This window comes from Scyliorhinus torazame, chromosome 1 (genome assembly GCF_047496885.1).
Source record: "Scyliorhinus torazame isolate Kashiwa2021f chromosome 1, sScyTor2.1, whole genome shotgun sequence".
Taxonomy (NCBI): domain Eukaryota; kingdom Metazoa; phylum Chordata; class Chondrichthyes; order Carcharhiniformes; family Scyliorhinidae; genus Scyliorhinus; species Scyliorhinus torazame.
Genome location: NC_092707.1, coordinates 149,556,614 through 149,581,816, shown reverse-complemented (window position 1 = coordinate 149,581,816; position 25,203 = coordinate 149,556,614). Strand labels below are relative to the sequence as shown.

Sequence of the window (25,203 nt, the reverse complement as noted above, 5' to 3'; positions counted from 1 at the left end):
CTGGGACTTTGAAGATTCTCAGTCTCCACTGTTAACACACAGGTGCTGCCATTGTCACCAGTCTTAGATACTTTGCAACTTCTTTTCAGTTTGTCAATCTAATCCTTTCTTTGGTCTCTCACAATCAAAGCGCACAGATGTACTGCCAGGCAGACTTCAGAACAGGCCTCATGATGGCCTTCATTTTACCTTAAGTTCAAATATACTGTCCAAAAACACAACATTCATGTATCCTCATAATCATAACAATCCACACATTATAAATAACAGTCCACAAGAGTATTATGGCAATGAACATGTTGGTGGCAGTTATGTTGCCATAAAGAATGATACCCAGCAGAAGAGGTCACAACATATTGAAATGTTTTACATTGAGGCTTACAATCGCTACAACTTTTCAGCTGAGACGTTAAGTTTAATATCTCCAAATCTACAGGTGAAATAAAGTTGGGTGAGAGGGTGAGCTGTGAGGAGAATGCAGAGATGCTTCAGTGTGATTTGGACAAGCTGAGTGTTTGGGCATATGCATGGCAGAACAATATAACGTGGATAAATGTGAGGTTATCCACGTTGGTAGCAAAAACAGGAAGGCAGATTATAATCTGAATGGCTATAAATTAAGAGGGGGAACGTGCTGCGAGTCCTGGGTGTCCTCATACACCAGTTACTGATGGTAAGCATGCCGCAGCAGGCAGTGAAGAAAGTAAGTGGTATGTTGGCTTTCGCAGTGAGAGGATTAGAGTACAGGAGCAGGGATGTCTTACTGCAATTATACAGGGCATTGGTGAGGCCACATCTGGAATATTGTGTGCAGTTTAGGTTTCCTTATCTGATGAAGGATGTTTTTGCTATAGAGGGGGTGCAGAGAAAGTTTGCCAGACTGATTCCTGGGATGACGGGACTGATGCACGAGGAGAGAATTAGTCGGTTAAGATTATATTCACTGCGGTTCAGAAGAATGAGTGGGAATCTCACAGAAACCTATAAAATTCCAACAGGACTATACTGGGTAGATGCAGGAAGCATGTTCCCGATGGTGGGGGTCTCCAAAACCAGGGGTCATAGTCGAAGGAAACGGGGTAAATCTTTTCGGCCTGAGATGAGGAGAAGTTTCTTCACCCCAGAGAGTGGTAAGTCTATGGAATTCGCTACTACAGGAAGCAGCTGAGGCCAAAACTTTGTCTGGTTTCAAAGAGGAATTAGATATAGCTCTCGAGACGAAGTACATCTAAGGATATGGGGGGAGGACAGGAGACGGAATCAGGCTATTGAGTTTGATGATCATAATGAATGGCGGAGCAGGCTTGAAGGGCCGAATAGCGTATTCTTGTTCCTATTTTCTACGTTTCTATGAATATTAGAGAAATCATCAATATTGTAAAATAACAAAGTGTTCAATTGTGATGAATACTTTTGTCATGATTAGGGAGATATTAGATACTTGGGTACAGAACTGGGGTCCAAGACGTAGCAGGAAATTTAGGGATTAAACAGACTGAGCAGGTCTGATTGTGTGTGTGCTATACCAAAATTGGATATGCACTAGTTAATACTGGGGGGGGGGAATCTGAATATAGTGCTGAATCTGAAGGTGAATAGGTGTTTGTTGACACCCTCTTGGGGTGGGGGTTGAGGAGAGAGCGAGAGAGTCGTTGGCTGCGTTTATGAAGGAAGTGGGAGGGGCAGACCCGTGGAGGTTTTTGCACCCGCTGGACAGAGAGTACTTGTTTTTTTGCCAGCATATAATGTGTATTCCAGGATTTACTTTTTTGCTGATGGCCGGGGTGAGGAAGGCAGAATGTTCGGCGATTGTTATTTCAGACCATGCTCCATATTGGGCGGATGTGGGCCTGGAGAAGGGGCTGGCACAGAGGCTTGCGTGGAGGGTGGACGTGGGGTTGTTGGCGGACCCAAATTTTCAGACCAAAATGGAAAAGTGTTTGAGGACTATGTAGGTTTTAATAGGACTGGGGAAGTTTCGCCATCAGTGGTGGCGGAAGTGTTGAAAGCAGTAATGAGGGGTGAAGTCATCTTGATTAAGGCTCAGGTGGACAGAGAGGAGCAGCAACGGTTGGTAGATGAAATTTTGGAGGTGGATGGAAGGTATGCGAAGGATCCAACTCCGGATCTTCTGGTGAGGGGGAAGGAATTACAGGTGAGGTTTGACCTTCTGTCCACGGGAAAGGCAGTTTGGCAGTTGAGGCGGGCGCAGTGCACCATTTACGAGTGTGGGGAGAAGGCCAGCTGCTTGTTAGCTCTGCCGGCAGTCAGCTGCGAGAGACACTGTTTGGGTCCGGATGGAACAGGGGAGCTGGTAGCGGCACCGGAGCAGGTGAACAAGGCATTTGAGGAGTTCGATAAGAATTTGTAGAAGTTGGAGCCTCCGGAGGGTGAGTCAGACATGAGGGAGTTTTTGGCGGGGTGGAAGTAGGAGAGGAGGAGAGGGCAGGGTTTGAGGGGCCTGTAGGGGTGGAAGAAGTGTGGGCGGTGATAGGGAAGATGCAGGCGGTTAAGGCGTCGGGGCCAGATGGTTTCCTGGTGGAGATTTCTAAAACATTTCTGGACAGGCAGCACGGTGGTGCAGTGGTTAGCACTGCTGCCTCACGGCGCTGAGGTCCCAGATTCGATTCCGGCCCTGGGTCACTGTCTGTGCGGAGTTTGCACATTCTCCCACTGTTTGCATGGGTCTCACCCGCACAACCCAAAAACAAAAAGTGCAGGCTAGGTGGATGGGCTACGCTAAATTGCCCCTTCATTGGAAAAAAATAATTGGGTACTCTAAATTTATTTTTTTAAAGTTTCTGGACAAGCTGCCTTTGCTGTTGATGGAAATGTTTGAGTGTGCGGTGGTAAGGGGGCACATCCAGAGACAGACATCCATTTCATTACTGCTTAAAATGGACAAGGACCCCCCCCCGGAGGAATGTGGGTCATACAGGCCTACAGGCCAATATCTGCTGAATGTGGGTGCCAAGATTTTGGCAAAGGTGCTGGCATTCAGGTGGAGGAGTGCCCCCCGCAGGTGATTGGGGAGGATCAGATGGGGTTCGTAAAGGGCAGACAGTTGTCGTCAAATGTGCGGCAACTGTTGAATATGCTGCTTTATCCGGCTGAGGGGAGGGATTGGAGGTGGTGGTGGCGCTGAATGTGGAGAAGGCATCTGATCGTGTGGAGTGGAGCTATTTGTTTGCAGTGTTGGAGAGGTTTGGGATTAGGCTCAAATGTGTGGTGTGGGTGAAATCATTGGTAAGGTGAAGAAGGCAAGTGTGCGCACACGAATGAGGTGAATTCAGGGTAATTTCCGTTGCATAGGGGAACGAGGCAGGGGTGCCCCATGCGGTGGTTGCATTCTTCAGAGAGGACGACACTTGGGGGGCTGGCCCTTCCAAACTTGTTATACTATTATTGGGTGGCGAGTGCTGAGAAGGTACGGGGTTGAAGCAGGGAGATGGAGGCTTTGTGGGTGAGGATGGTGGCAGGCACTTGTAAGGGTTGTTTGAGGGATGGAGGATGTTTGTGTGCAGTATGGGAGAGGCCCAGCCAATCATGTATATGCTTTCAGCTCCTGCCTGAAGTTGGAGAAATTTTGGAGGGCGTTTTTCAGCACCATGTCGGTGATGTTGCATGTGGATTTAAAACCCAGTACCCTGGGGGCTATACTCAGGATGTTGGACTTGCCAGAGTTGTAGTCAGGAGCGGGGCAGATGTTTTAGCCTTCGCCTCGTTGATTGTTCGCAGCCAGGTCCTGTTGGTGTGGAGGTCAGTTTCTCCACCTTGCGCCTTGGTGTGGCTGGGGGATTTAATGGAGTTCTTGTACTTGGAAACGGTGTACATAGAACATAGAACGATACAGCGCAGTACAGGCCCTTCGGCCCACGATGTTGCACCGAAACAAAAGCCATCTAACCTACACTATGCCATTATCATCCATATGTTTATCCAATAAACTTTTAAATGCCCTCAATGTTGGCGAGTTCACTACTGTAGCAGGTAGGGCATTCCACGGCCTCACTACTCTTTGCGTAAAGAACCTACCTCTGACCTCTGTCCTATATCTATTACCCCTCAGTTTAAAGCTATGTCCCCTCGTGCCAGCCATTTCCATCCGCGGGAGAAGGCTCTCATTGTCCACCCTATCTAACCCCCTGATCATTTTGTATGCCTCTATTAAGTCTCCTCTTAACCTTCTTCTCTCCAACGAAAACAACCTCAAGTCCATCAGCCTTTCCTCATAAGATTTTCCCTCCATACCAGGCAACATCCTGGTAAATCTCCTCTGCACCCGCTCCAAAGCCTCCACGTCCTTCCTATAATGCGGTGACCAGAACTGTACGCAATACTCCAAATGCGGCCGTACCAGAGTTCTGTACAGCTGCAACATGACCTCCTGACTCCGGAACTCAATCCCTCTACCAATAAAGGCCAACACTCCATAGGCCTTCTTCACAACCCTATCAACCTGGGTGGCAACTTTCAGGGATCTATGTACATGGACACCTAGATCCCTCTGCTCATCCACACTTCCAAGAACTTTACCATTAGCCAAATATTCCGCATTCCTGTTATTCTTTCCAAAGTGAATCACCTCACACTTCTCTACATTAAACTCCATTTGCCACCTCTCAGCCCAGCTCTGCAGCTTATCTATATCCCTCTGTAACCTGCTACATCCTTCCACACTATCGACCACACCACCGACTTTAGTATAGTCTGCAAATTTACTCACCCACCCTTCTGCGCCTTCCTCTAGGTCATTGATAAAAATGACAAACAGCAACGGCCCCAGAACAGATCCTTGTGGTACTCCACTTGTAACTGAACTCCATTCTGAACATTTCCCATCAACCACCACCCTCTGTCTTCTTTCAGCTAGCCAATTTCTGATCCACATCTCTAAATCACCCTCAATCCCCAGCCTCCGTATTTTCTGCAATAGCCTACCGTGGGGAAACTTATCAAACGCTTTGCTGAAATCCATATACACCACATCAACTGCTCTACCCTCGTCTACCTGTCAGTCACCTTCTCAAAGAACTCGATAAGGTTTGTGAGGCATGACCTACCCTTCACAAAGCCATGCTGACTATCCCTGATCATATTATCCCTATCTACATGATTATAATGTGGAGATGCCGGCGTTGGACTGGGGTGAGCACAGTACGAAGTCTTACAACACCAGGTTAAAGTCCAACAGGTTTGTTTCGATGTCACTAGCTTTCGGAGCGCTGCTCCTTCCTCAGGTGAATGAAGAGGTCTGTTCCAGAAACACATATATAGACAAATTCAAAGATGCCAAACAATGCTTGGAATGCGAGCATTAGCAGGTGATTAAATCTTTACAGATCCAGAGATGGGATAACCCCAGGTTAAAGAGGTGTGAATTGTACCAAGCCAGGACAGTTGGTAGGATTTCGCAGGCCAGATGGTGGGGGATGAATGTAATGCAACATGAATCCCAGGTCCCGGTTGAGGCCGCACTCATGTGTGCGGAACTTGGCTATAAGTTTCTGCTCGGCGATTCTGCGTTGTTGCGGGTCCTGAAGGCCGCCTTGGAGAACGCTTACCCGGAGATCAGAGGCTGAATGCCCTTGACTGCTGAAGTGTTACTGCCTGCGAAATCCTACCAACTGTCCTGGCTTGGTACAATTCACACCTCTTTAACCTGGGGTTACCCCATCTCTGGATCTGTAAAGATTTAATCACCTGCTAATGCTCACATTCCAAGCATTGTTTGGCATCTTTGAATTTGCCTATATATGTGTTTCTGGAACAGACCTCTTCATTCACCTGAGGAAGGAGCAGCGCTCCGAAAGCTAGTGACATCGAAACAAACCTGTTGGACTTTAACCTGGTGTTGTAAGACTTCGTACTGTACATGATTATAAATCTTGTCTCTTATAATCCCCTCCAAGATTTACCCACTACAGACGTGAGGCTCACCGGTCTATAGTTGCCGGGGTTGTCTCTGCTCCCCTTTTTGAACAAAGGGACCACATTTGCTATCCTCCAGTCCTCTGGCACTATTCCTGTAGCCAATGATGACATAAAAATCAAAGCCAAAGGTCCAGCAATCTCTTCCCTGGCCTCCCAGAGAATCCTAGGATAAATCCCATCCGGACCCGGGGACTTATCTATTTTCAGCCTGTCCAGAATTGCCAACACCTCTTCCCTACGTACCTCAATGCCATCTATTCTATTAGCCTGGGGCTCAGCATTCTCCTCCACAACATTATCTTTTTCCTGAGTGAATACTGACGAAAAATATTCATTTAGTATCTCACCTATCTCTTCAGACTCCACACACAACTTCCCATCCCTGTCCTTGATTGGTCCTACTCTTTCCCTAGTCATTCGCTTATTCCTGACATACCTATAGAAAGCTTTTGGGTTTTCCTTGATCCTACCTGCCAAATACTTCTCATGTCCCCTCCTTGCTCGTCTTAGCTCTCTCTTTAGATCCTTCCTCGCTACCTTGTAACTATCCATCGCCCCAATTGAAACTTCACACCTCATCTTCACATAGGCCTCCTTCTTCCTCTTAACTAGAGATTCCACTTCTTTGGTAAACCACGGTTCCCTCGCTCGACGCCTTCCTCCCTGCCTGACCGGTACATACTTATCAAGAACACGCAGTAGCTGATCCTTGAACAAGCTCCACTTATCCAGTGTGCCCAACACTTGCAGCCTACTTCTCCACCTTATCCCCCCCAAGTCACGTCTAATGGCATCATTATTGCCCTTCCCCCAGCTATAACTCTTGCCCTGCGGTGTACACTTATCCCTTTCCATCATTAACGTAAACGTCACCGAATTGTGGTCACTGTCCCCAAAGTGCTCTCCTACCTCCAAATCCAACACCTGGCCTGGTTCATTACCCAAAACCAAATCCAACGTGGCCTCGCCTCTTGTTGGCCTGTCAACATATTGTGTCAGGAAACCCTCCTGCACACACTGTACAAAAAATGACCCATCTGTAATTTGCTATGAGATGGACGAGTGAGGAGTTCCATAAGAGATGGGGTTTGTTTATACTAGATTTCAAGGAGCTGGTTATCGTCAATTGTAAGGGGGGAGGAGAAGGTGCGGTGGTTAGGTGTTGGGGCTTATATGGATTTTACTTTGTAATGTTGTGTGTTTTAAGTGTTAGAATGTTAGAAATTTGAATAAAAATACTTTCAAAAAAATAATTAAACAGACTGAGGGAAAAGACAGCTATCACAGAATCTGATGACCTATTTGTCCATCAATAGAAGGTTAGTTGCAGATGAAAGGCATAACTCTATTTTTTTTGGAGAAACGGGAGTGGGAAATCAGAGCTACGGTAACAATAATGGATTCAAGTCTGGCCACCTCAGGGGAGAGCCTTTGATTGAGCAGCTGGGTGGAGCTTAGAGAGAGAAAGAAATACTGTTTTGAACAGTTACATGGAGAAAGCTGATGCCATCGACCAGAGAGGCCATGAAAGTTGCCACTGAGGCAGATTTTCAAAAGGGGTTCTGAACAAATGTCCCTAATGGAAGTAAATGCAAATATTGCCGTGGCCTGTCTATGTAAGCGGCATGAGAGTGGTGTGGTGATTTAACGTGACAGTTAATGGGAACTGCATGCAATTTGTCAGGATAATAATTGCTTATTGTCACAAGTAGGCTTCAATGAAGTTACTGTGAAGAGGCCCTAGTCGCCACATTCTGGCGCCTGTTCGGGGAGGCCGGTACGGGAATTGAACTCGCGCTGCTGGTCTTGCTCTGCATTACAAGCCAGCTGTTCAGCCCTCTGTGCTAAATCAGCCCCTATTAGAGTTGAAGTAAAAGCTTAAATATTGTTTTCTTTCCATTTGTTGTAATAAAATTTGTTTATTAAATAACCATGCCCTATTTCTTATATTATCACTCCTGGAGCAAATCAATCTTTCTGCACCACATTAAAACTTTAAAAAGTTATGGCACCTGGTCCAGTCTCTAGCCCATTGTTGAGAGCTGACCAGCCTTGCTTTACAAATAGTGAATTGTTACAAATAGTGAATTGTTACCATTGAGCTCTCCCCCCCCCACCCCCCCCTTATAATCCTCTCATCCACGTTCTCTCGAAAACACCTCACCCAGTATCGGTCCCATCCCCCAACTTTTCACATCTCCCTAGGCCCATCAAAACCTGTTCTACCAGGCTCCAATGGCTGCAGCCCCTCCCCCCACCACACTCTCGTTCACGGCCAGCTTGAGCTAGCCAATGTGGAGGCCCCTGCCCAGGCCTCACTTCCTTCGCCCCCGACCGGTCCCAGGAAAACACAGAAATCCCCTTCTACACACAACCCCAGTGTAAACACACAAACCCCAAGGAACCATCATTGCAAAAGAAAATAAGAACTCTTACCTTGTCCAAATAGGCAACTTCAACTCATTTAGCACATATAACAACATGCAGTGAAAAATAGAGCTACATATACTCCTCCATCCCCCATACACTCAGACCAAGACCAATCCTCAGTCCCATTTCTCACTTCTGCCCCAGCCCTTCTGCCTTCACAAACGTCTCTGCCGCTTCCATCATTTCGAAATAAAAGTCTTTGGAGTTGTAAGTCACCTTCAACTTAGCTGGGCACACTATGCCAAACTGCACAGTACTGTTATACAGTGCCGTCTTCACTCGGCCGAAGGCTGCCCGCCTCCTTGCCAACTCCACGGTTAAGTCTTGGTATATATGTATACCAACTCCAGCCCACTGCACCTCCTGCTTCTGCTTTGTCCAACTCAGGACCTTCTCCTTCACGCGGTACCTACGGAAACAAATAATCACTTCTCTTGGCGGCTCATTCGCCTTTAGTTTCGGTCTCCACGCCCTCTGAGCCCAATCCAGTTCGTACCGAGGGGGATCTCCCCCGTCCCCCAACAGCTCCACCAACATCCTGGCAAAATACTCCGTCAGCCTCGGGCTCTCCACCCCTTCGGGCTGGCCCACAATCCTCAGATTTTGCCGCCTAGATCTGTTTTTCAAGTCCTCCACTTTGGCTTACAGACCCTTGTTGGCCTCCACCACCCTCTGCAGCTCCTCACCCATCGAGGCGAGTTGATCACTGTGTTGCAACAAGGTCTCTTTCACTTCCTTCAGTTTCTCACCCTGCTCCCACACCTCGGCCGATGTCCTCGACACCGCCGCCTTCACCGGAGCAATCGTCTCCTCCACCAGCACCTTCAATGCTGTCATCATCTACTTCCTCATCACCTCCATGTGCTTTGCGAACTGTTTTTCAAGTTCCACAGCCATCACCTCGGTCATCTTTTCTGCCGTGAACAGTGCAGCCCCACCCAGCGACCCAGCCTCCGCCATCCTTCCAGTTGCCGAGCCGACCCTTCCACTCAACGCGAGCCTTCATTCGACCCCTTCTTCACGACTGCTTTCCTTTGGGTTTTGGAATTCCTTCTTCCTTATGTCTTCCTGCACTTATTTAACGAAACATTGCCCCTGAGACCAGGCATTAAACTCTTAAAAAAACCAAGCCTCGAACAGGAGCCATCCAACGTGTGACCTCACCGCCACCGGAAGTCCTCGGGTGGCCATTTTAAGTGCACCGTGACACAGTCACAAAAGAAACGTGGTCTCGGTGCGGTGGCCATTTTGAGCAACGGATTGGATCTGCCATTTTGTGCCAGCAATGCGGCAATCGACATTTACCACGGCGATGTCCTGCTCTTGGAAAGGTCTGTTACAAGTGTGGCAAAATGAGTCACTTTGCCAGGCGATGTCCCTCACATCCAACAGTGGACCAAACAGGACCAGTTAGTGTAGATAATGAGATATGCTTCGATGGCCTGGCTACTGTAAACATGATTTCGATGGAGGACACAAATAGTCCGACCAGCCATAACGGCAAATTTTGTCTCACCATTTGCAGCCATAGTGATACGGATGCGAAGACCACAGAAGATAGATAGACGATTCGTTGATGGTCAATGGCACGGTAATCAGATGCAAGCTCGACACGGGAGCGAGGGCCAATCTTATCACTCAGTCAGCGTTGAAACAATTAGAAATCAAATCGAAAATGGTCCAAAGATCAGTATTACTGAAGGACTATAATAGTCATCAGATCACAATGTTATGTGAACTCGCAGTAACTGTAAAGGACAGAACGTGTATGATCATATTTTCCATAGTGGAGACAGAGTGCGTAGCGATCCTCGGAATGTAAGCGTGTGAAGAACTGGGCTCGTTATGCAGGTGTACACTGCAGAAAGCATGGCACCCAGCCAACATGTATCCATGGAATCCGTCATAAAGGACTTTCCGGAGATATTTCAAGGCTTTGGCACTCTGCCTTTTACATACCGTATCCAATTAAAGGAGGATGCGAAGCCAGTTGTACATGCGCCAAGACGTGTACCTGCTCCACTAAAGGACAAACTGAAGGCCGAGTTAGACAGAATGACAGCTCTAGATGCATAGAGGAACCTACCGACTGAGTTAACTCCACGATGTGCATTAAAAAGAGGAACAATGACCTGCGGATATGCAAGGACCACAAAGACCGGAACCTTAACATCAAGAGGGAGCACTACCCAATTCCCAAGAGGGAAGAAATAAGGTGCGAGATGGCTTGAGCGACATGTTTCAGCAAGCTGGATGCGTCACAAGGCTTCTGGCAGCTCAAGCTGGATAAAGCGAGCACAACGCTGTGCATATTTAACACACCCTTCAGGCGCTACTGCTTCCTGAGGACGCCATTCAACATAATTTCGGCATCTGAAATTTTCCATCATGCCATGGAGCACATAGTTGAAGGGTTACCAGGCGTCCGCATTTATGTCGATGATATAATCATCTGGGGGTCCACACGCGACGAGCATGACCGAAGGCTTCTCAGAGTCCGACAATGGATAAAAAAAAGTGGCCTGAAGCTCAAAAAAGCAAAATGTTAATATTGGGGTTGATAGTATTATTTCTTGGGGGACATGCTCTCGGCACAAGGTGTGCAGCCGGATAATGAAAATATAAAGGCCATTTTAACGATGCCACGTCCCACAGATAAAAAGGGCATCTTACGGATACCAGGGATGATCAACTTTGTTGGCAAGTTTATTCCCAACCAGCCTGGCCTCTAAAACTTCTCAACTACGAGATTTGATAAAAAAGGGTGCAGTCTTTCAATGGTCTCCCAGACATGAGGAGTGGTAAGCATTGCATATCTTGCTGACAACAGCGCCAGTCCTAGCGTTTTTTGACCCGGCGAAAAAGACCAAAGTCTCAACCGATACGTCTAAGGATGGCCCAAGAGCGGTGCTGCTGCAGCAGGGTGCAGACGACAGCTGGTCACCAGTGGCATACGCCTCCAGAGCAACATCCGAGATGGAGCACGGGTATTCATAAATTGAAAAAAAATGCCTTGGGTTAGTCACGGGTTTAGTCAAGCTCCACGATTATGTCTATGGTCGTTCGACATTTCTTGTGGAGACTGACCACAGGCCACTCGTATCCATTGTGCAGAAGAATTTGTGCGAAATGTCCCCGAGAATCCAGCGCACGATGATGAAGCTTCAACGCTATGATTTCAACCTAATATACACACCAGGCTTTCTTGAGCCACGGGCATTTAAGAGACACACCTGGTTGATGAGGATGTGCAATGCCATGTCCATCTCATCACTGCATCTCTTCCAGTCTCCGATGACAAGTCGCGCCTAATAAAGGAAGAGACAGCCAAGGACATAGTCCAACTAAAGATAATCAAGTGTCTCAGAGAGGGATGGCCTAAGGGTTCCTGCTTGAGTTACTACAATGTGCAGTCAGAATTGAGTGAGGCGAATGGTTCTACTGTGACAGCACAGGATTGTGATTCCGCATTCCTTGAGGACACTCATGCTCAAGAAGTTCCATGAAGGGCACCTGGACATTGAGAAGTGCATGCGCAGGGCCAGGGATACAATTTATTGGCCAGGCATCGCGCAAGACATTGCAGGCATGGTCGACAACTGTGACACGTGTCAGGAATTCTACTGTAAGCAAAGCAAAGAGCCGATGCACATGGTGAAATTATCGCACGTTCGTGGCAGAAGGTGGGCATGGATCTTTTTTGCTTCAATGGGAAAGACTACTTTTTGGTTATTGACTACTATTCAAGTTAGCCGGAGGTAGCACAGTTGGCGAACCTGATTGCTCGGTGTGTCATCCAACATACTAAAGACATTTTTGCCCGGAATGGCATACCATAAGAGCTGGTTTAGCTCAGAGGGCTAGACAGCTGGTTTGTGATGCAGAACAAGGCCAGCAGCGCGGGTTCAATTCCAGTATCAGCTTACCCGAACAGGCGCCGGAATGTGTCGACTAGGGGCTTTTCACAGTAACTTCATGCTTGTGACAATGAAAGGTTATTATTATTATTATATTACCAAGCATTGTTATGTCTGACAATGGTCCCTGTTTTCAAAATTATGAGTGGACTGAATTTTCCCATCACTATGATTTTAGAGGACCTCAAATCCTCTATATCCCTAGTCTGAACATTATAGTGAAACAAACTGTCTCACTCTAATATGCACATTATTAAACAGCTGCTAAAAAAAGCCATTGACAGCCTGGAAGACATCCAACCGGCGCTTCTGAGCTATCATTCGGCACCACTTATCAATGGGCTGTCACCAGCATAGATGCTGATGAACAGACAGCTGTCAACGATCCTGCCTTCCATTGCAACTCACCCTATGGATCGAGCACTGGAGTGGAAACTGTTTCTTCACAAAGGAGCTCCAGCCACCGCATCCAGGTGATACGGTCAGACTGAAGGATGCGAATAGGAATGGATGGTCAAGGCTGGCAAAGGTATTGCAAAGGCAGGTCCACATTCATTTCTTGTTCTTACTGAGGATGGTTCAGTCTTGCGAAGGAACCGAAGAAAACTGTTGAAAGTGCAACGTCCCTACGTGTTGAGTCCAACAGAAGAGCTGGTATGTAATCCCAAAACACTTGAAGAGGACACAGACCACCCATCAGAGCCAGCGATCAGAGAAGCATCTGCAGCAGTGAATATGGAACAAGCAGGATCACCAACAACAAATGAAGGTGAACCATGATCGCCGACTCAGCCATCGCACAGGAGATCAATCAGAATACCACAATACAAGTCATCATGCATATCATGTTGCTTAAAGTACAGTCACATTTGTAAATACTAATACTTCCAAAGGGGGATGTGGTGATATGCATGTACACCTCAATGTATATAGTTGTCTATCAGTGTACATAGTTATCGGTACGACCTCTGACCAACAGGTGGTAATAGAGATCCACCACGTACTTGAGACACCGGTTCAGTTGGTAGTGAGTCGGACAAGAGGATAATCACACTTAGATTAGCTCCAGGAGAATTTTAATAGCCATCGTCTGTATTATAGTTTGTTAGTTATCTGTCCATGTGTTTCTTAATAAATCATCTTCTCGCTAAACAACTAGATGTTCTGTGCACATCATGACAACGGTCATCACACAGAACACAACAAGAATGGCTAATTATTTCTCTTCTGGTGGTTCGAGTTGAGGGTACTAGAGTGTTTCTGGACACGATCCAACAGCTACGCTGCACCTGAAAAGCTTCCGGGATCTACCCGACTCGCAACACCTCACAACATCGCATTGGATCTCACGTTACATTATGATGTAAATCTTGCTCACTTTTATGGCAAATATGCATATTAGAGCGAGACAGTTCGTTTCACTATAATGTTCAGATTCCCTAGGTACCTGAACCTTTGGGATTCATCCCCTTCGCCTCGGAGACCTCGAGCAAGCGCCGTTCAACACTGGTCCCCACAAGCGGGGACCAGATGGAACAACACTTGTGGATCTCCCAGAGGATTGGAGGCCCCAAGCTGCATGCCCTTTGGGCAGGCTGGTGCCCTGGCACTGCTCGTGCCACCTGGGCGTGAGCCTGACACTGCCAAGGTTCCCAGGTGGCATTGCTAGCTAGCAAGGGCACTGCCTGGGTGCCAGTTTGGAAGTGCCAAGGTGCCAAGCCGACATTTTCTGCACGTATGGGATCAGGCCGAGGAGCCCTCCCATTGTGCATTTGGGTGGTTGGGGGGGGGGGGGGATGTCAGGGATTGCTACGTGGGGCCTTGGAGATTGGAGCGCTATTTTGACTCGCAACGCTGGGGAGCTACCCAGTGTACAAAACGGGGCTTAAGTGTGGCCTCAGTCGCGTGTTCCCCACTGTGGCCCTTTATACAATGCGACTCACGTTGTTTAGCCATGTGTTTCTCAGCGCTGTGAGCATTCGCTATGGGACTTTGTTACCATTTAGTTGAATCGAGCCCCTTGACTCTATTTTGACATAACTTCCAAAATATTTTTAATATTAATGCGAGTGGATTATGATTTATTGTCTGCACTGATACTGCACCACTGGCTCAGTACTGTGTGCTGAGGTTTGATTAGGCTCTCAAATACTAGAGTCAGATTTTAACCAAGATGAGAATGCTGCTATTGAGTCAAACTGACACCGAGGACTGGAAGTTTAGCCCCAGCCAAGATCAGGAGGGAAGATGAGCAGGCAATTTCTATTTCATACATTAAGCAGATGACCCCGGCTGTTACAAATTCTCACCTCACCTTCCCCTATCACAGGAACTCCGACAATAATTCTGCAGAGGTCCCCTCTGACAAACACTTTCTCCAGTCAACCCTACTTTGTGTCAACTGGGTGGTCCAATTGCCTCCACAAAATAGATCAAGAACTACAAATTCCTGTTTCCCAAAACTCATCTGCAATTATCCAAAACAAGTGAAACTGCTCGGTAGGTGTTTTAGCCAAAACACTATAGTGTATTGTGGAGTCCTGACAGGTTCCAGCAGTAACAATGTCGTCACTTTACTATTGAAGCTTTGAGGTCAACTACCACTGAATGATCAAGGCTAATTCAGAGTACACAATGTTGTGGGGATGTCCTACAATGCCCAATGAACAACACTCCCACTACTTCATCAAGCACAATGCAACCTCGGCTCCAACCACCACATCACAGATAGTGTAACCAGTGCTGCTCCTCTTAAAAGTATCATTACTATCGCTGTAACATCATTACTTTCACTTTGCTGAAACATACGAAAACCTTCACAGACATTGCTGCTTCAAGTGATATCACCTTAGTTACACACGTACAATTTTTTTCCCACTACCTTTGCATCTCATCTAACCAGCAGTGGTGTGCTCACAACAGACAGAGAAGTACCTGAACACAGCTTGATGAGTCAAAGTTGCTGATTTCAGGTTGACATTTTTTACGTCGATTAATTGAGAAAATCTTGCGGAGATTGAACTTTTTTGGTTCCTTTTCCATAATTTTGCCATTTAGACAGCTGGGATGGCTTGCATATTATACTGCATAAACACAAAGACACAGTATGAAGATGCTACAGCTCCAGCATAAATTAAAATGAACCATCTAACTAGCTTGTACCACAGGAAGGAAGTAGCCTGCGCAGAAACCCCAGATCCAGATAGCGTCAGAGATTCAAGAGAATCTATTGGCCAGACAGAAAGCAGAATTCAAATTTCACCGAATATGATCTTTTACTATCTGTACAAAGGCTTTAATTTTCAGTGCAGCAGTGGAGAGCAAATGCAATAAATGCCACCCTAGAAAATGTAGTCACCTGAACATTTGTGACATAAATAAAGACCACAGATTTCCTATTTATGCATCACTTCTCCAGGAGCTGCAAGAAAGCAAAACATGAGGATTTCTGTTTTAAAAAGATTGTTACATGTCCCAAGGTAATCAAGTATCCATCTACCTTTCCAACAACTCTATATAAAGAACCAACATGCATCATAAAATGTGACGTTCCAACTCCTTCATATTGCCTTCTGGTTGAAACACAAGCTTTACTGTCACCTTTCAGTACTTTCCCATTTACCATGCTTTTGCTTTCATTTAGTTCAACTTTGGCAGTGTCCTCAACTTTGGGACATTGGACCCTTCATCTTGATTTCTCTATTAAAAGTTAGATCCTTGTGTATATGATTGTGTGTCCAGGCGAAGAGCTGCAGCATACACACTGGTGTAATTCATGAGCAAAACCTGAAAGCATTCAGCACAATTTAACTAAACTTAAGAATTTTTTTGAACAAAAATTACATTCTCAAATTGAAATGGCTTCCATTAGACTACCTGCGGATCATTCCCACTACTAGTCATTTAAGTATTTATGGATGTCTGTTCTAACCATTTTGTTTCTTAGTTAACAGGTGCCCCTTGTTCCAGTGTCCTAACATGTTCCTGAGGGTGTGCCTTGCATTAATCAAAACTTGTCATCTCAAATATTGTACGATTATTATAACATCCCTCTCAGTTCATTCTTTTAAAGCTAAATATAGCCTTAGATTTTCTAGCCTACTCTTAATTCTAAGCTGCCCGATTCCAGCAATCTGGCTTTTCACAGAACCAAGACCACTGCTTGACTATTTTACCTTATATGACAAAATATATGTGACAAAAATGAACAAACAGTAGTCAAAATGGGTCAGATTAGAACATGGTGGTTTGATATCTTATGATATATACTGTACCTCATTACATGGAGCAAGCTATAGACACTTACATCAAGGTATTGTCATGTATTAACATTATGGTGAATGCTGATACAGTTTTTGAACAGATATTTTAGAATAGGGAAGCTTCAAATATTAATCTGAGTAACAATCTTGGAAAATGAATTATTTAAAAATAATGCAAATGTTTAAATGATAAATGAAAATTATGAGAATGATTTCTGTATAAGGAACCCCAATTACGGAGCAGCACGGTGGTGCAGTGGTTAGCACTGCTGCCTCACGACGCTGAGGTCCCAGGTTTGATCCCGGCTCTGGGTCACTCTTCGTGTGGCGTTTGCACATTCTCCACGTGTTTACGTGGGTTTCGTCCCCACAAACCAAAGATGTGCAGGGTAGGTGGATTGGCCACGCTAAATTGTCCCTTAAACTGGAAAAAATGAATTGGATACTCTAAATTTAAAAAAAAGAACCCCAACTACTTAAAGTGGCTCAAGGACATTTGTTTATTTATTTTAGAGCTGTCTGTCAGTCATGGTTCAATGGTAGCACTTCCACCTCTAATTCAGAAAGTTGTGGGTTTGAGTCACATTCCAGAGATTTGAGCAGCAAATATACACTTAGAATCAGAATCCTAGAATTCCTACAGAGCAGAAGGAAGCCATTCAGCCCATCGAGCCTGCACCGATTCTCTAAAAGAGCACCCCACCTAATCTGCGCATTTTTGGACTTGAAGGGGCAATTTTGCATAGCCCATCCACCTAACCTGCACATCTTTGAAACGTGGGAGGAAACCGGAGCACCTGGAGGAAATCTACGCAGACAGAGGGAGAAAATGTTCACGCCACACAGGCAGTCACCCAAGGCCGGAATTGAACCCGGGTCCCTGGCAGCAGTGCTCACCACTGTGCCACCCTCAACTATCCGTCCTGTGGAGTACTGATGGAGTATTGCAATGTTGGATGACCTGTATTCAAATCATGAGATGTCAATCGCAGGTTACATCTTGAGTGTGATACTTTCCTTAATTTCTTTAAGTTAACCAAGGACGATGTGTCCACCATTCAAATTTTTCTCTATAGTAGGAATATATTTATTCGGAATATTCTGAAATCTGCTCTTAAATATCTGCCACTGTTCCTCTATTGATCAATCCTCTAGCCTAGTGTTCCAGCTCACTTCTGCCAGCTAAGCTTTCATGCCCATATAGTTTACCCTTTAAGCTTAAAATACTAGTCTTAGGCCCATTCTTTTCCCTTTCAAACTGAATGTAAAATTCAATATTGTGGTTGCTGCTACCTAGGGATGTGTCAGAACCCCCACGCGGACCAAGGGAAATTGATCTCCCCTTGGGACTTGTTGAAAATGAGCTTCCCAGGTAGGGGTCAGAGGCCAACCGCATAGGGCTCATTATGAGCCAACATAAAAGTAGGCCCAAAACAGGGGCTTGTGTAGTTAATCCTCCCAGCTAGGATTGTATTGGCAGCAATATGCTGTGTTATGCATACCTTTGTAAATAGTGTAAATAAATCTATGTTCATTTACCACCAGCCTCTTCTGAGTTATTAAAGAATGGTAGCACAGTGGTTAGCACTGTTGCCTCACAGCGCCAGGGACCCAGGTTCAATTCCCAGCTTGGGTTACTGTCTGTACGAAGTCTGCACATTCTCCCCGTATCTGCGTGGGTTTCCTCCGGGTGCTCCGGTTTCCTCCCACAGTCCAAAGATGCGCGGGTTAGGTGGACTGGTCACAGTAAATTGCCCCGTAGTGCCCAAATGTTAGGTGGGGTTGCTGGGTTACGGGGCTGGGTGGAGGTGTGGGCTTAGGTAGGGTGCTCTTTCAGGGGCTGGTGTAGACTCGATGGGCCGAATGGCCTCCTTCTGCATTGTAAATTCTATGATTTACTCTGCGGTCAAATTACATAATACCAAGTCTAAAATAACCTGCTCTCTGGTTCCTTCTAGAACGTGTTGCTTTAACAAACTCTCTAGATAACATTCTAGGAACTCCCCATCCAGGCTATTGCTGCCAGTATGATTTTCCAGTTTAAATGCAGATGAAAGACATACATGATTACTGCCATCCCTTTTATCACAAGCATACAATATTTCTACTTATACATTTTGTCCTTCTTGTGTACTGTTAGGGAGCCTGTACACCACTCCCACTAGTTGGAACATGGCGTGTTTCACACAGCTGAGACCGGCAGGAAACCACACAATATAATTCGGCCCCAGCCTCATTGCGTATGCACCTGGGGGTTTAACACCTATTCCGAGGTGGGACAGACATGATGACATGTGTTGTGCCATTAATCTGGGTGCAACACTGAAAAGTCACCTAACATCACTGACCCACCACTCAGGAAAGAAGGTGGATCTTCAGGAACACTTTGAAGCTGGACCCCCTCGATGACACTGGAGCTGAAAGATCCACCTGATAGATACTCCCCCACCCGCTGCAGTGGTGTTCCTGCTGCAGTGGGGTTCCGGGATCCAGGGTTGCTGGTGACCTCCATCCCGAACTCTGGAGGCAGCCCCAGTCATTGTGCAGGTAAGCCCCAACTTCTGCATGCATACCTTGTTGTTCCAGATGCATTCTGGACTGGCATGCTTTCCTGCTGGCATCACAGAGAATTGTGACTGAAGGGAGGATTCTATTTGGGCCTTCATCTGCATCCCTTTAGTTGGATGGAGATCAGTTTCACGCTGGCCTCCAGATCTGCCAAAGACGGCACCAGTGGAAGATCCCACAGAAAATACACACCCGCGTGAAAAAGATTTTCTTTTTACTCCCGTCGAATTAACCCCCCCCCCCTCCATCCTATGGAACCCATCCACGTGGCCATGGAAGAACATCCGTCCAAGGTCATCCCGAACTATTGCACCAATACCACCTTTTACTGACAGTGCTACCCTACCAAGACTGGTATAGGGCAGGTATTAGGAGGATGGGGGACCTGTTAAAAGACGGGGTTTTCCCCAGCATGCAGGCACTGGTGGAGAGGTTCGGCCTGCCCCAGGGGAATGCGTTCAGGTACCTTCAGGTTCGGGATTTCCTTAGAAAACAGATGGGGACATTCCCGCGGCTGCCCCCACGTAGGATCCAGGATAGGGTGGTGTCTGGCATCTGGGTAGGGAAGGGGAAGGTGTCGGACATATATCAGGAGCTGCAGGAGCAAGAGGAAGCCTCAGTGGGGGAGTTGAAGAGTAAGTGGGAGGAGGAGCTGGGCGAGGAGCTGGATGAGGGCCTGTGGGCCGATGCCCTGGGCAGGGTGAGCGCCTCCTCATCATGTGCCAGGCTCGGATTAATCCTGTTTAAGGTGGTGCATCGGGCGCATATAAAAGTAGGTTTTTTGGGGTGGAGGACAGGTGCCCGAGGTTTGCAGGGAGTCCGGCGAATCATGCCCATAAGTTTTGGGCATGCCCGGCACTTAAAGGATTCTGGCAAGGGTTTGCAAGGGTGATGTCTAGGGTTTTGGACGCTCGGGTGAAGGCTAGCCCAGCGGTAGCGATATTTGGGGTGGCGGAGGATCCGGGAGTGCAGGATACGAAAGAAGCCGAGGTACTGGCCTTTGCCTCCCTGGTAGCCCAGAGACGGATTCTGTTAATGTGGAGGGACTCGAAACCCCTGAGTGTGGAGACCTGGGTTAGCGACATGGTGGGGTTCCTCAGCCTGGAGCGAATAAGGTTCGCCCTGAGAGGGTCCTTGATGGGGTTCTCCCGGAGGTGGCAACCTTTCCTTGACTTTCTAGGGGAGCTGTAAGTGTCAGCAGCAGCAGCATCCTTGGGGGGGGGGTTCAGGTGAGGGCGGGGGGGGGGGGGGGGGGGGGGGGCGGGGGAGCTACTGTTGATATAATGTGAGTTGGGCATGGGGACAAAACCCACCTGGTTCTGTTTAAAAAATTGTTTTTCTGTTTTGTAAGAAGTTTCATTGTAAGCTTTGGGCTATGTTTATTGTTATTTTTTATTACAATCTGTATTTCTATTTTTGTTCTGTAAAAACGCTCATTGGAAAAACTTTAATAAAACATTTATAAAACATTTTTTTAAATTCCCCTCACCTTTATTTAGATTCATATTCTTCTTGAATTTCATATACCCCTCAATATTCAGGATCTAAATTTTGTCATCCTACAGCCGCGTCTCCATAATGACCACCAGATTGTATATATTCTCCTTGATCACACCATCATACTTCAAGGTTTAAGTGCATACAAAATCTTATAGAATTTCCCACCCAAAAAATAATTTGCAACCATTTGATTTTTAAAAGAGTCCTGATGGTGGAACTTGCCAAAGAATGATATCCCACAAGTCACGAAAGACGTACTAGATGAATTGGACATTCTGAATTCTCAGTGTACCCGAATAGGCGCCGGAGTGTGGCGGCTAGGGATTTTCACAGTAACTTCACTGCAGTGTTTCATGTAAGTCTACTTGTGACAATGATAAAGATTAATATTATTTTCCAGTTGGCTTCATTCAAGAGCAACAATTTCTATTTATATAGTGCCTTTAACATAATAAAACATCCCACTTTCAACTATGTATGTCAGAATACCAGGATTGCACAGGCAAGGGACATGCATCTATGCAAGCAACAATTTCCAGATTATTTGGTTACTTAAATTTAGAATTAAACTCGTAGCAGGAAAGGGTGAGGTAGTGAGCTACACAATCAATTCTCATTCTGGGAACTGGGTTTGAATCCAACAATCACTAATATGACAAAGGTTTGTGTTGTGTTATTCACCCTGGGGTAACACGGACTGCAACTGGATGCAGTTGTAGTGGAAAGTAGACTCCAAACTGTGATGTTGGTTCAATACGCTTTATTGAACTTGTTAAGCAGTGCACACAGTTCGCTGTGGGTTTGACACTCTACTAATCTAAGCGTGCTTGTTATAACTAACTAGACCAGACTAGCTCTGAGCCACGTATAGAAGGTGCTAACTGATATATACACCCTGACTGTCACTACAGTTGTCACCAGTGGAAAGAGGCAGAGTGCTGATGCCTCGTGTATTTTATAGTGGGAGACCACCCTCTAGTGTTCTGCCTGGTGATTGGTTGTGTTCTGTCCTGTGTGTTGATTGGCTGTACTGGGTGTCTGTCACTGCCTGTCTGTATCTCATTATGTACATGAGTGCATAATATGACATCCACCCTTTTGTTAAAAAAAATGTTGGTTGCTTGGAGCATATGCGACTGTATTTACATGTATGACTATTTACATTAAATGGCGAGTGGATGAAGATATACATGAGAGGTGTCTAGCGTGCAGATACAGAACAAAATTTACAAGATAAACGTCTACAAGTCCAATCTTTGGGGCTTGCGTCTGATCCTTGTCGACCGCCTGAGAGGTGGAGGTGGGGACGACGGCGCCTGGACAGGCGGGATTGCTGCCAGATTGGATGCCTTGTGGTGCGAGGTGACCAGAGGAGGCTTAACAACATCTGGAAAAGTAAGATCTGCTGGTGGGCAGGCAACTTTGCGCAGTGCCCTTATGTTGCGCCTGACAATGGAGCCATCAGCCATACGAACTACAAACGATCTGGGAGCAGCCTGTCGAACAACAACAGCTGGTGCTGACCAGCCTCCATCAGGTAGCTTGATGCGAACAGCATCTTCCGGAGATAGCACAGGCAAATCGGTAGCATGAGCATCGTACGTCAGCTTTTGCCAGTTCCTGAGTTGCTGCACCTTTTGCAGCACTGTGAGGTGATCTAGGTCTGGTGAGTGTATGGCCGGAACAGTCGTTCGCAGGTGTCTATTCATGAGGAGTTGAGTCGGAGACATACCGGTGGACAGAGGGGTTGCCCTGTACGCCAACAGCGCAAGGTTGAAGTCAGAAGCAGAGTCCACAGTCTTGCAGAGCAGTTGCTTCACTATATGGACCCCTTTCTCGACCTTCCCGTTGGACCGCTGCAGGTAGTATGGGCTTGAGGTAATGTGGATGAATTGGTACGACTTGGCGAAATTGGGCCACTCCTGGCTGTGGAAGCAGGGAGCATTGTCACTCATGACAGTGAGTGGAATACCATGCCTGGCAAATGTCTCCTTGCAAGCCTTGATGACTGTCCTTGATGTGAGGTCTGACAGCTTCACAACTTCCGGGTAATTTGAGAAGTAACCAATGATGAGCACACAGTCACGCCCATTGGCGTGAAAAAGGTCGATTCCCACCTTGGACCACGGAGAGGTCACAATCTTGTGTTGCTGGAGTGTTCCTTTGGTTGAGCCAGCTGGAAACGCTGGCAGGTCGCACAATTGAGGACCATGTTGGATATGTCCTGGCTGATTCCAGGCCAATAGACAACCTGCCGGGCCCTACGCCTACACTTTTCGACACCGAGGTGTCCCTCGTGGATTTGTTTGAGCACTAAGCTCTGCAGACTGTGAGGAATAACAATACGATCTAGCTTGAGGAGGATCCCCTCGACGACTGTCAGGTCGTCCTTCACATTAAAGAACTGAGGGCATTGTCCTTTTTGCCAGCCATTTGCAAGGTGGTGCATTACACGCTGCAGAAGAGGGTCTTTGGCAGTCTCCTCACGAATGCTGATCACTCTTTCATCTGAGGCCGGGAGGTTGCTGGCACACAGCTGCACCTGTGCCTCAATGTGGCGGATAAAGTCAACCTGTTCACAGGGCGAGGTGATGGAGCGGGATAGGGCATCCGCAATTAACACCTCCTTGCCTGGTGTGTATACTAACTCAAAATCGTACCTTCGGAGTCGAAGGAGAATGCGCTGAAGCCTAGGCGTCATGTCATTCAAGTCCTTATGAATGATATGGACCAAGGGTCTGTGATCAGTCTCCACTGTGAAGGTTGGTAGACCGTAGACGTAGTCATGGAACTTTAATGCTGGTTAGGAAGCCCAGGCACTCTTTTTCTATCTGGGCGTACCTCTGTTCAGTAGGAGCCATGGCCCTTGACGCATAAGCAACTGGAGCCCAGGACGAGGAGTCATCCCTCTGAAGGAGCACCGCACCAATGCCGTCCTGGCTTGCGTCCGTGGAGATTTTTGTTATCTGTCCGGGTCAAAAAATGCTAGTACTGGAGCAGTGGTGAGCTTTGCTTTGAGCTCGAGCCACTCTGCTTGATGTGTGGGTAGCCACTGGAATGTAGTGGACTTCTTCACCAGATGCCTGATAGCCGTGGTGTGTGAGGCCATGTTGGGAATTAATTTTCCCAAGAAGTTCACCATTCCGAGGAAGCGTAGTACCGCCTTTTTGTCTTCTGGGGTCTTCATGGCGTTAATAGCCTTGACCTTGTCCGAATCTGGTCGCACACTCTGCTGGGCTATCTGGTCGCCCAAGAACTTGATGGATGACATGCCAAAGGAGCACTTGACGAGATGTGTGTTCCTCGGGGGTTGTGGACCATATGATTACATCATCGACGTAGACACGCGCACCCTCAATGTCCTCCATTATCTGCTCCATGATCCTGTGGAAGATTTCAGAGGCTGAGACAATGCCGAACGGCATACGGTTATAACAGTACCTCACTTCCGGGTGCGGCTATGCAGAGCTAGGTCGCATTTCGGTAGCTCCTGTTTGGAACGGACTTTTGGGCTCTTTACAGGGCCCCGACGGCATTTGTTTGACATTTCCCGGTGTGGGAAGAAGACTGCAACATTCCCCCGACAGTGTCCCCCAGGAATGGTATGTCTCTTGGTTACCAGACCCGGCAGAAACAGTAAAAGATTTGGCTGTAACTGCAGGATAAACAGAGCCTCTTCCAGCATGCAGGCGGGGGAAGGGCAAGCTTAAAGCTGCAAGCTGACTTGAGGGCCTTTATTAAAGGTGAATTCTAGCAGCAGAGGGAACAACTGTGAAAAGATCTACCAAGGCCACCGAAGAAGCGGGGACAAGGCTTCCGGTGGCGGCCATGGAGGTGTAGGTCGCGCATTCGGCAGCTCCCGTCTGGAACGGACTCTCAGACCTTTTTCAGGAGTTTCCACAGACTTTTTGGGGCAGATTGGTGAAGCGAACACTGCCAAAAGGATTCCCCCTCGAGACTTCCGGTTGCGGCTATGCGGAGCTAAGTCGCACATTCGGCGGCACCCGCAAAAACAGACTTTAGGGCTCTTTTCAGGGCCCCAAAGGGGACTTTTTCGATGTTTCCCGGTGTGGGAAGGAGTTAATAATAGCTCCCCGTCAGTATATGGCTTTAACTAGGAGCGGGGTGACAAAAAAGGTGCTGGTGGTCCAGAAGAAGGGAGGGAAGAAGGACAAAATGGCGGCGGGCGGACCCCAGGCAGCGTGGAGGCAGTGGGCGGAGGAGCAACAGGAGGGTGTCCAGCGCTGCCTCAGAGAGATTAAAACGAAACGGACCTGCTAGAGCCGATGAAAGCTTCTATTGATAAGCTGCTGGAGACACAGACGGCCCAGGGGGTGGCGATCCGAGAGGCTCGACAAAAGATCTCTGACAATGAGGACGAGATCTTAGGCCTGGCGGTAAAGGTGGAGGCGCACGAGGCGCTCCACAAGAAATGGCAGGAGCGGTTCGAGGAGATGGAGAATTGGTCGAGGTGGAAGAATCTGGGGATTCTGGACCTCCCGGAGGGGCTGCAGGGGCCGGACGTGGGGGCCTATGTGGTCACCATGTTGAACTCGCTGATGGGAGCGGGGTCCTTCCAAGGGCCCCTGGAG

General features: G+C 47.2%; 1 protein-coding gene across 3 annotated transcripts in view; it reads right to left on the bottom strand.

Annotated features, from left to right (window-relative positions):
• rps6ka1 (ribosomal protein S6 kinase a, polypeptide 1) overlaps positions 1–25,203 on the bottom strand; it is a 491,911-nt gene that overhangs the window by 274,675 nt on the left and 192,033 nt on the right. Inside the window, exon 1 of one of the 3 annotated variants that reach the window (XM_072501008.1) lies at positions 15,216–15,385. The exons of the other annotated variants lie outside the window; for them this stretch is intronic. Within the exon in view, the coding sequence (XP_072357109.1) occupies positions 15,216–15,323 (108 nt within the window). The 5' untranslated portion in view covers positions 15,324–15,385. Of the gene's footprint in view, positions 1–15,215; positions 15,386–25,203 lie in introns of those variants that run through there. 3 annotated transcript variants of the gene reach the window in all.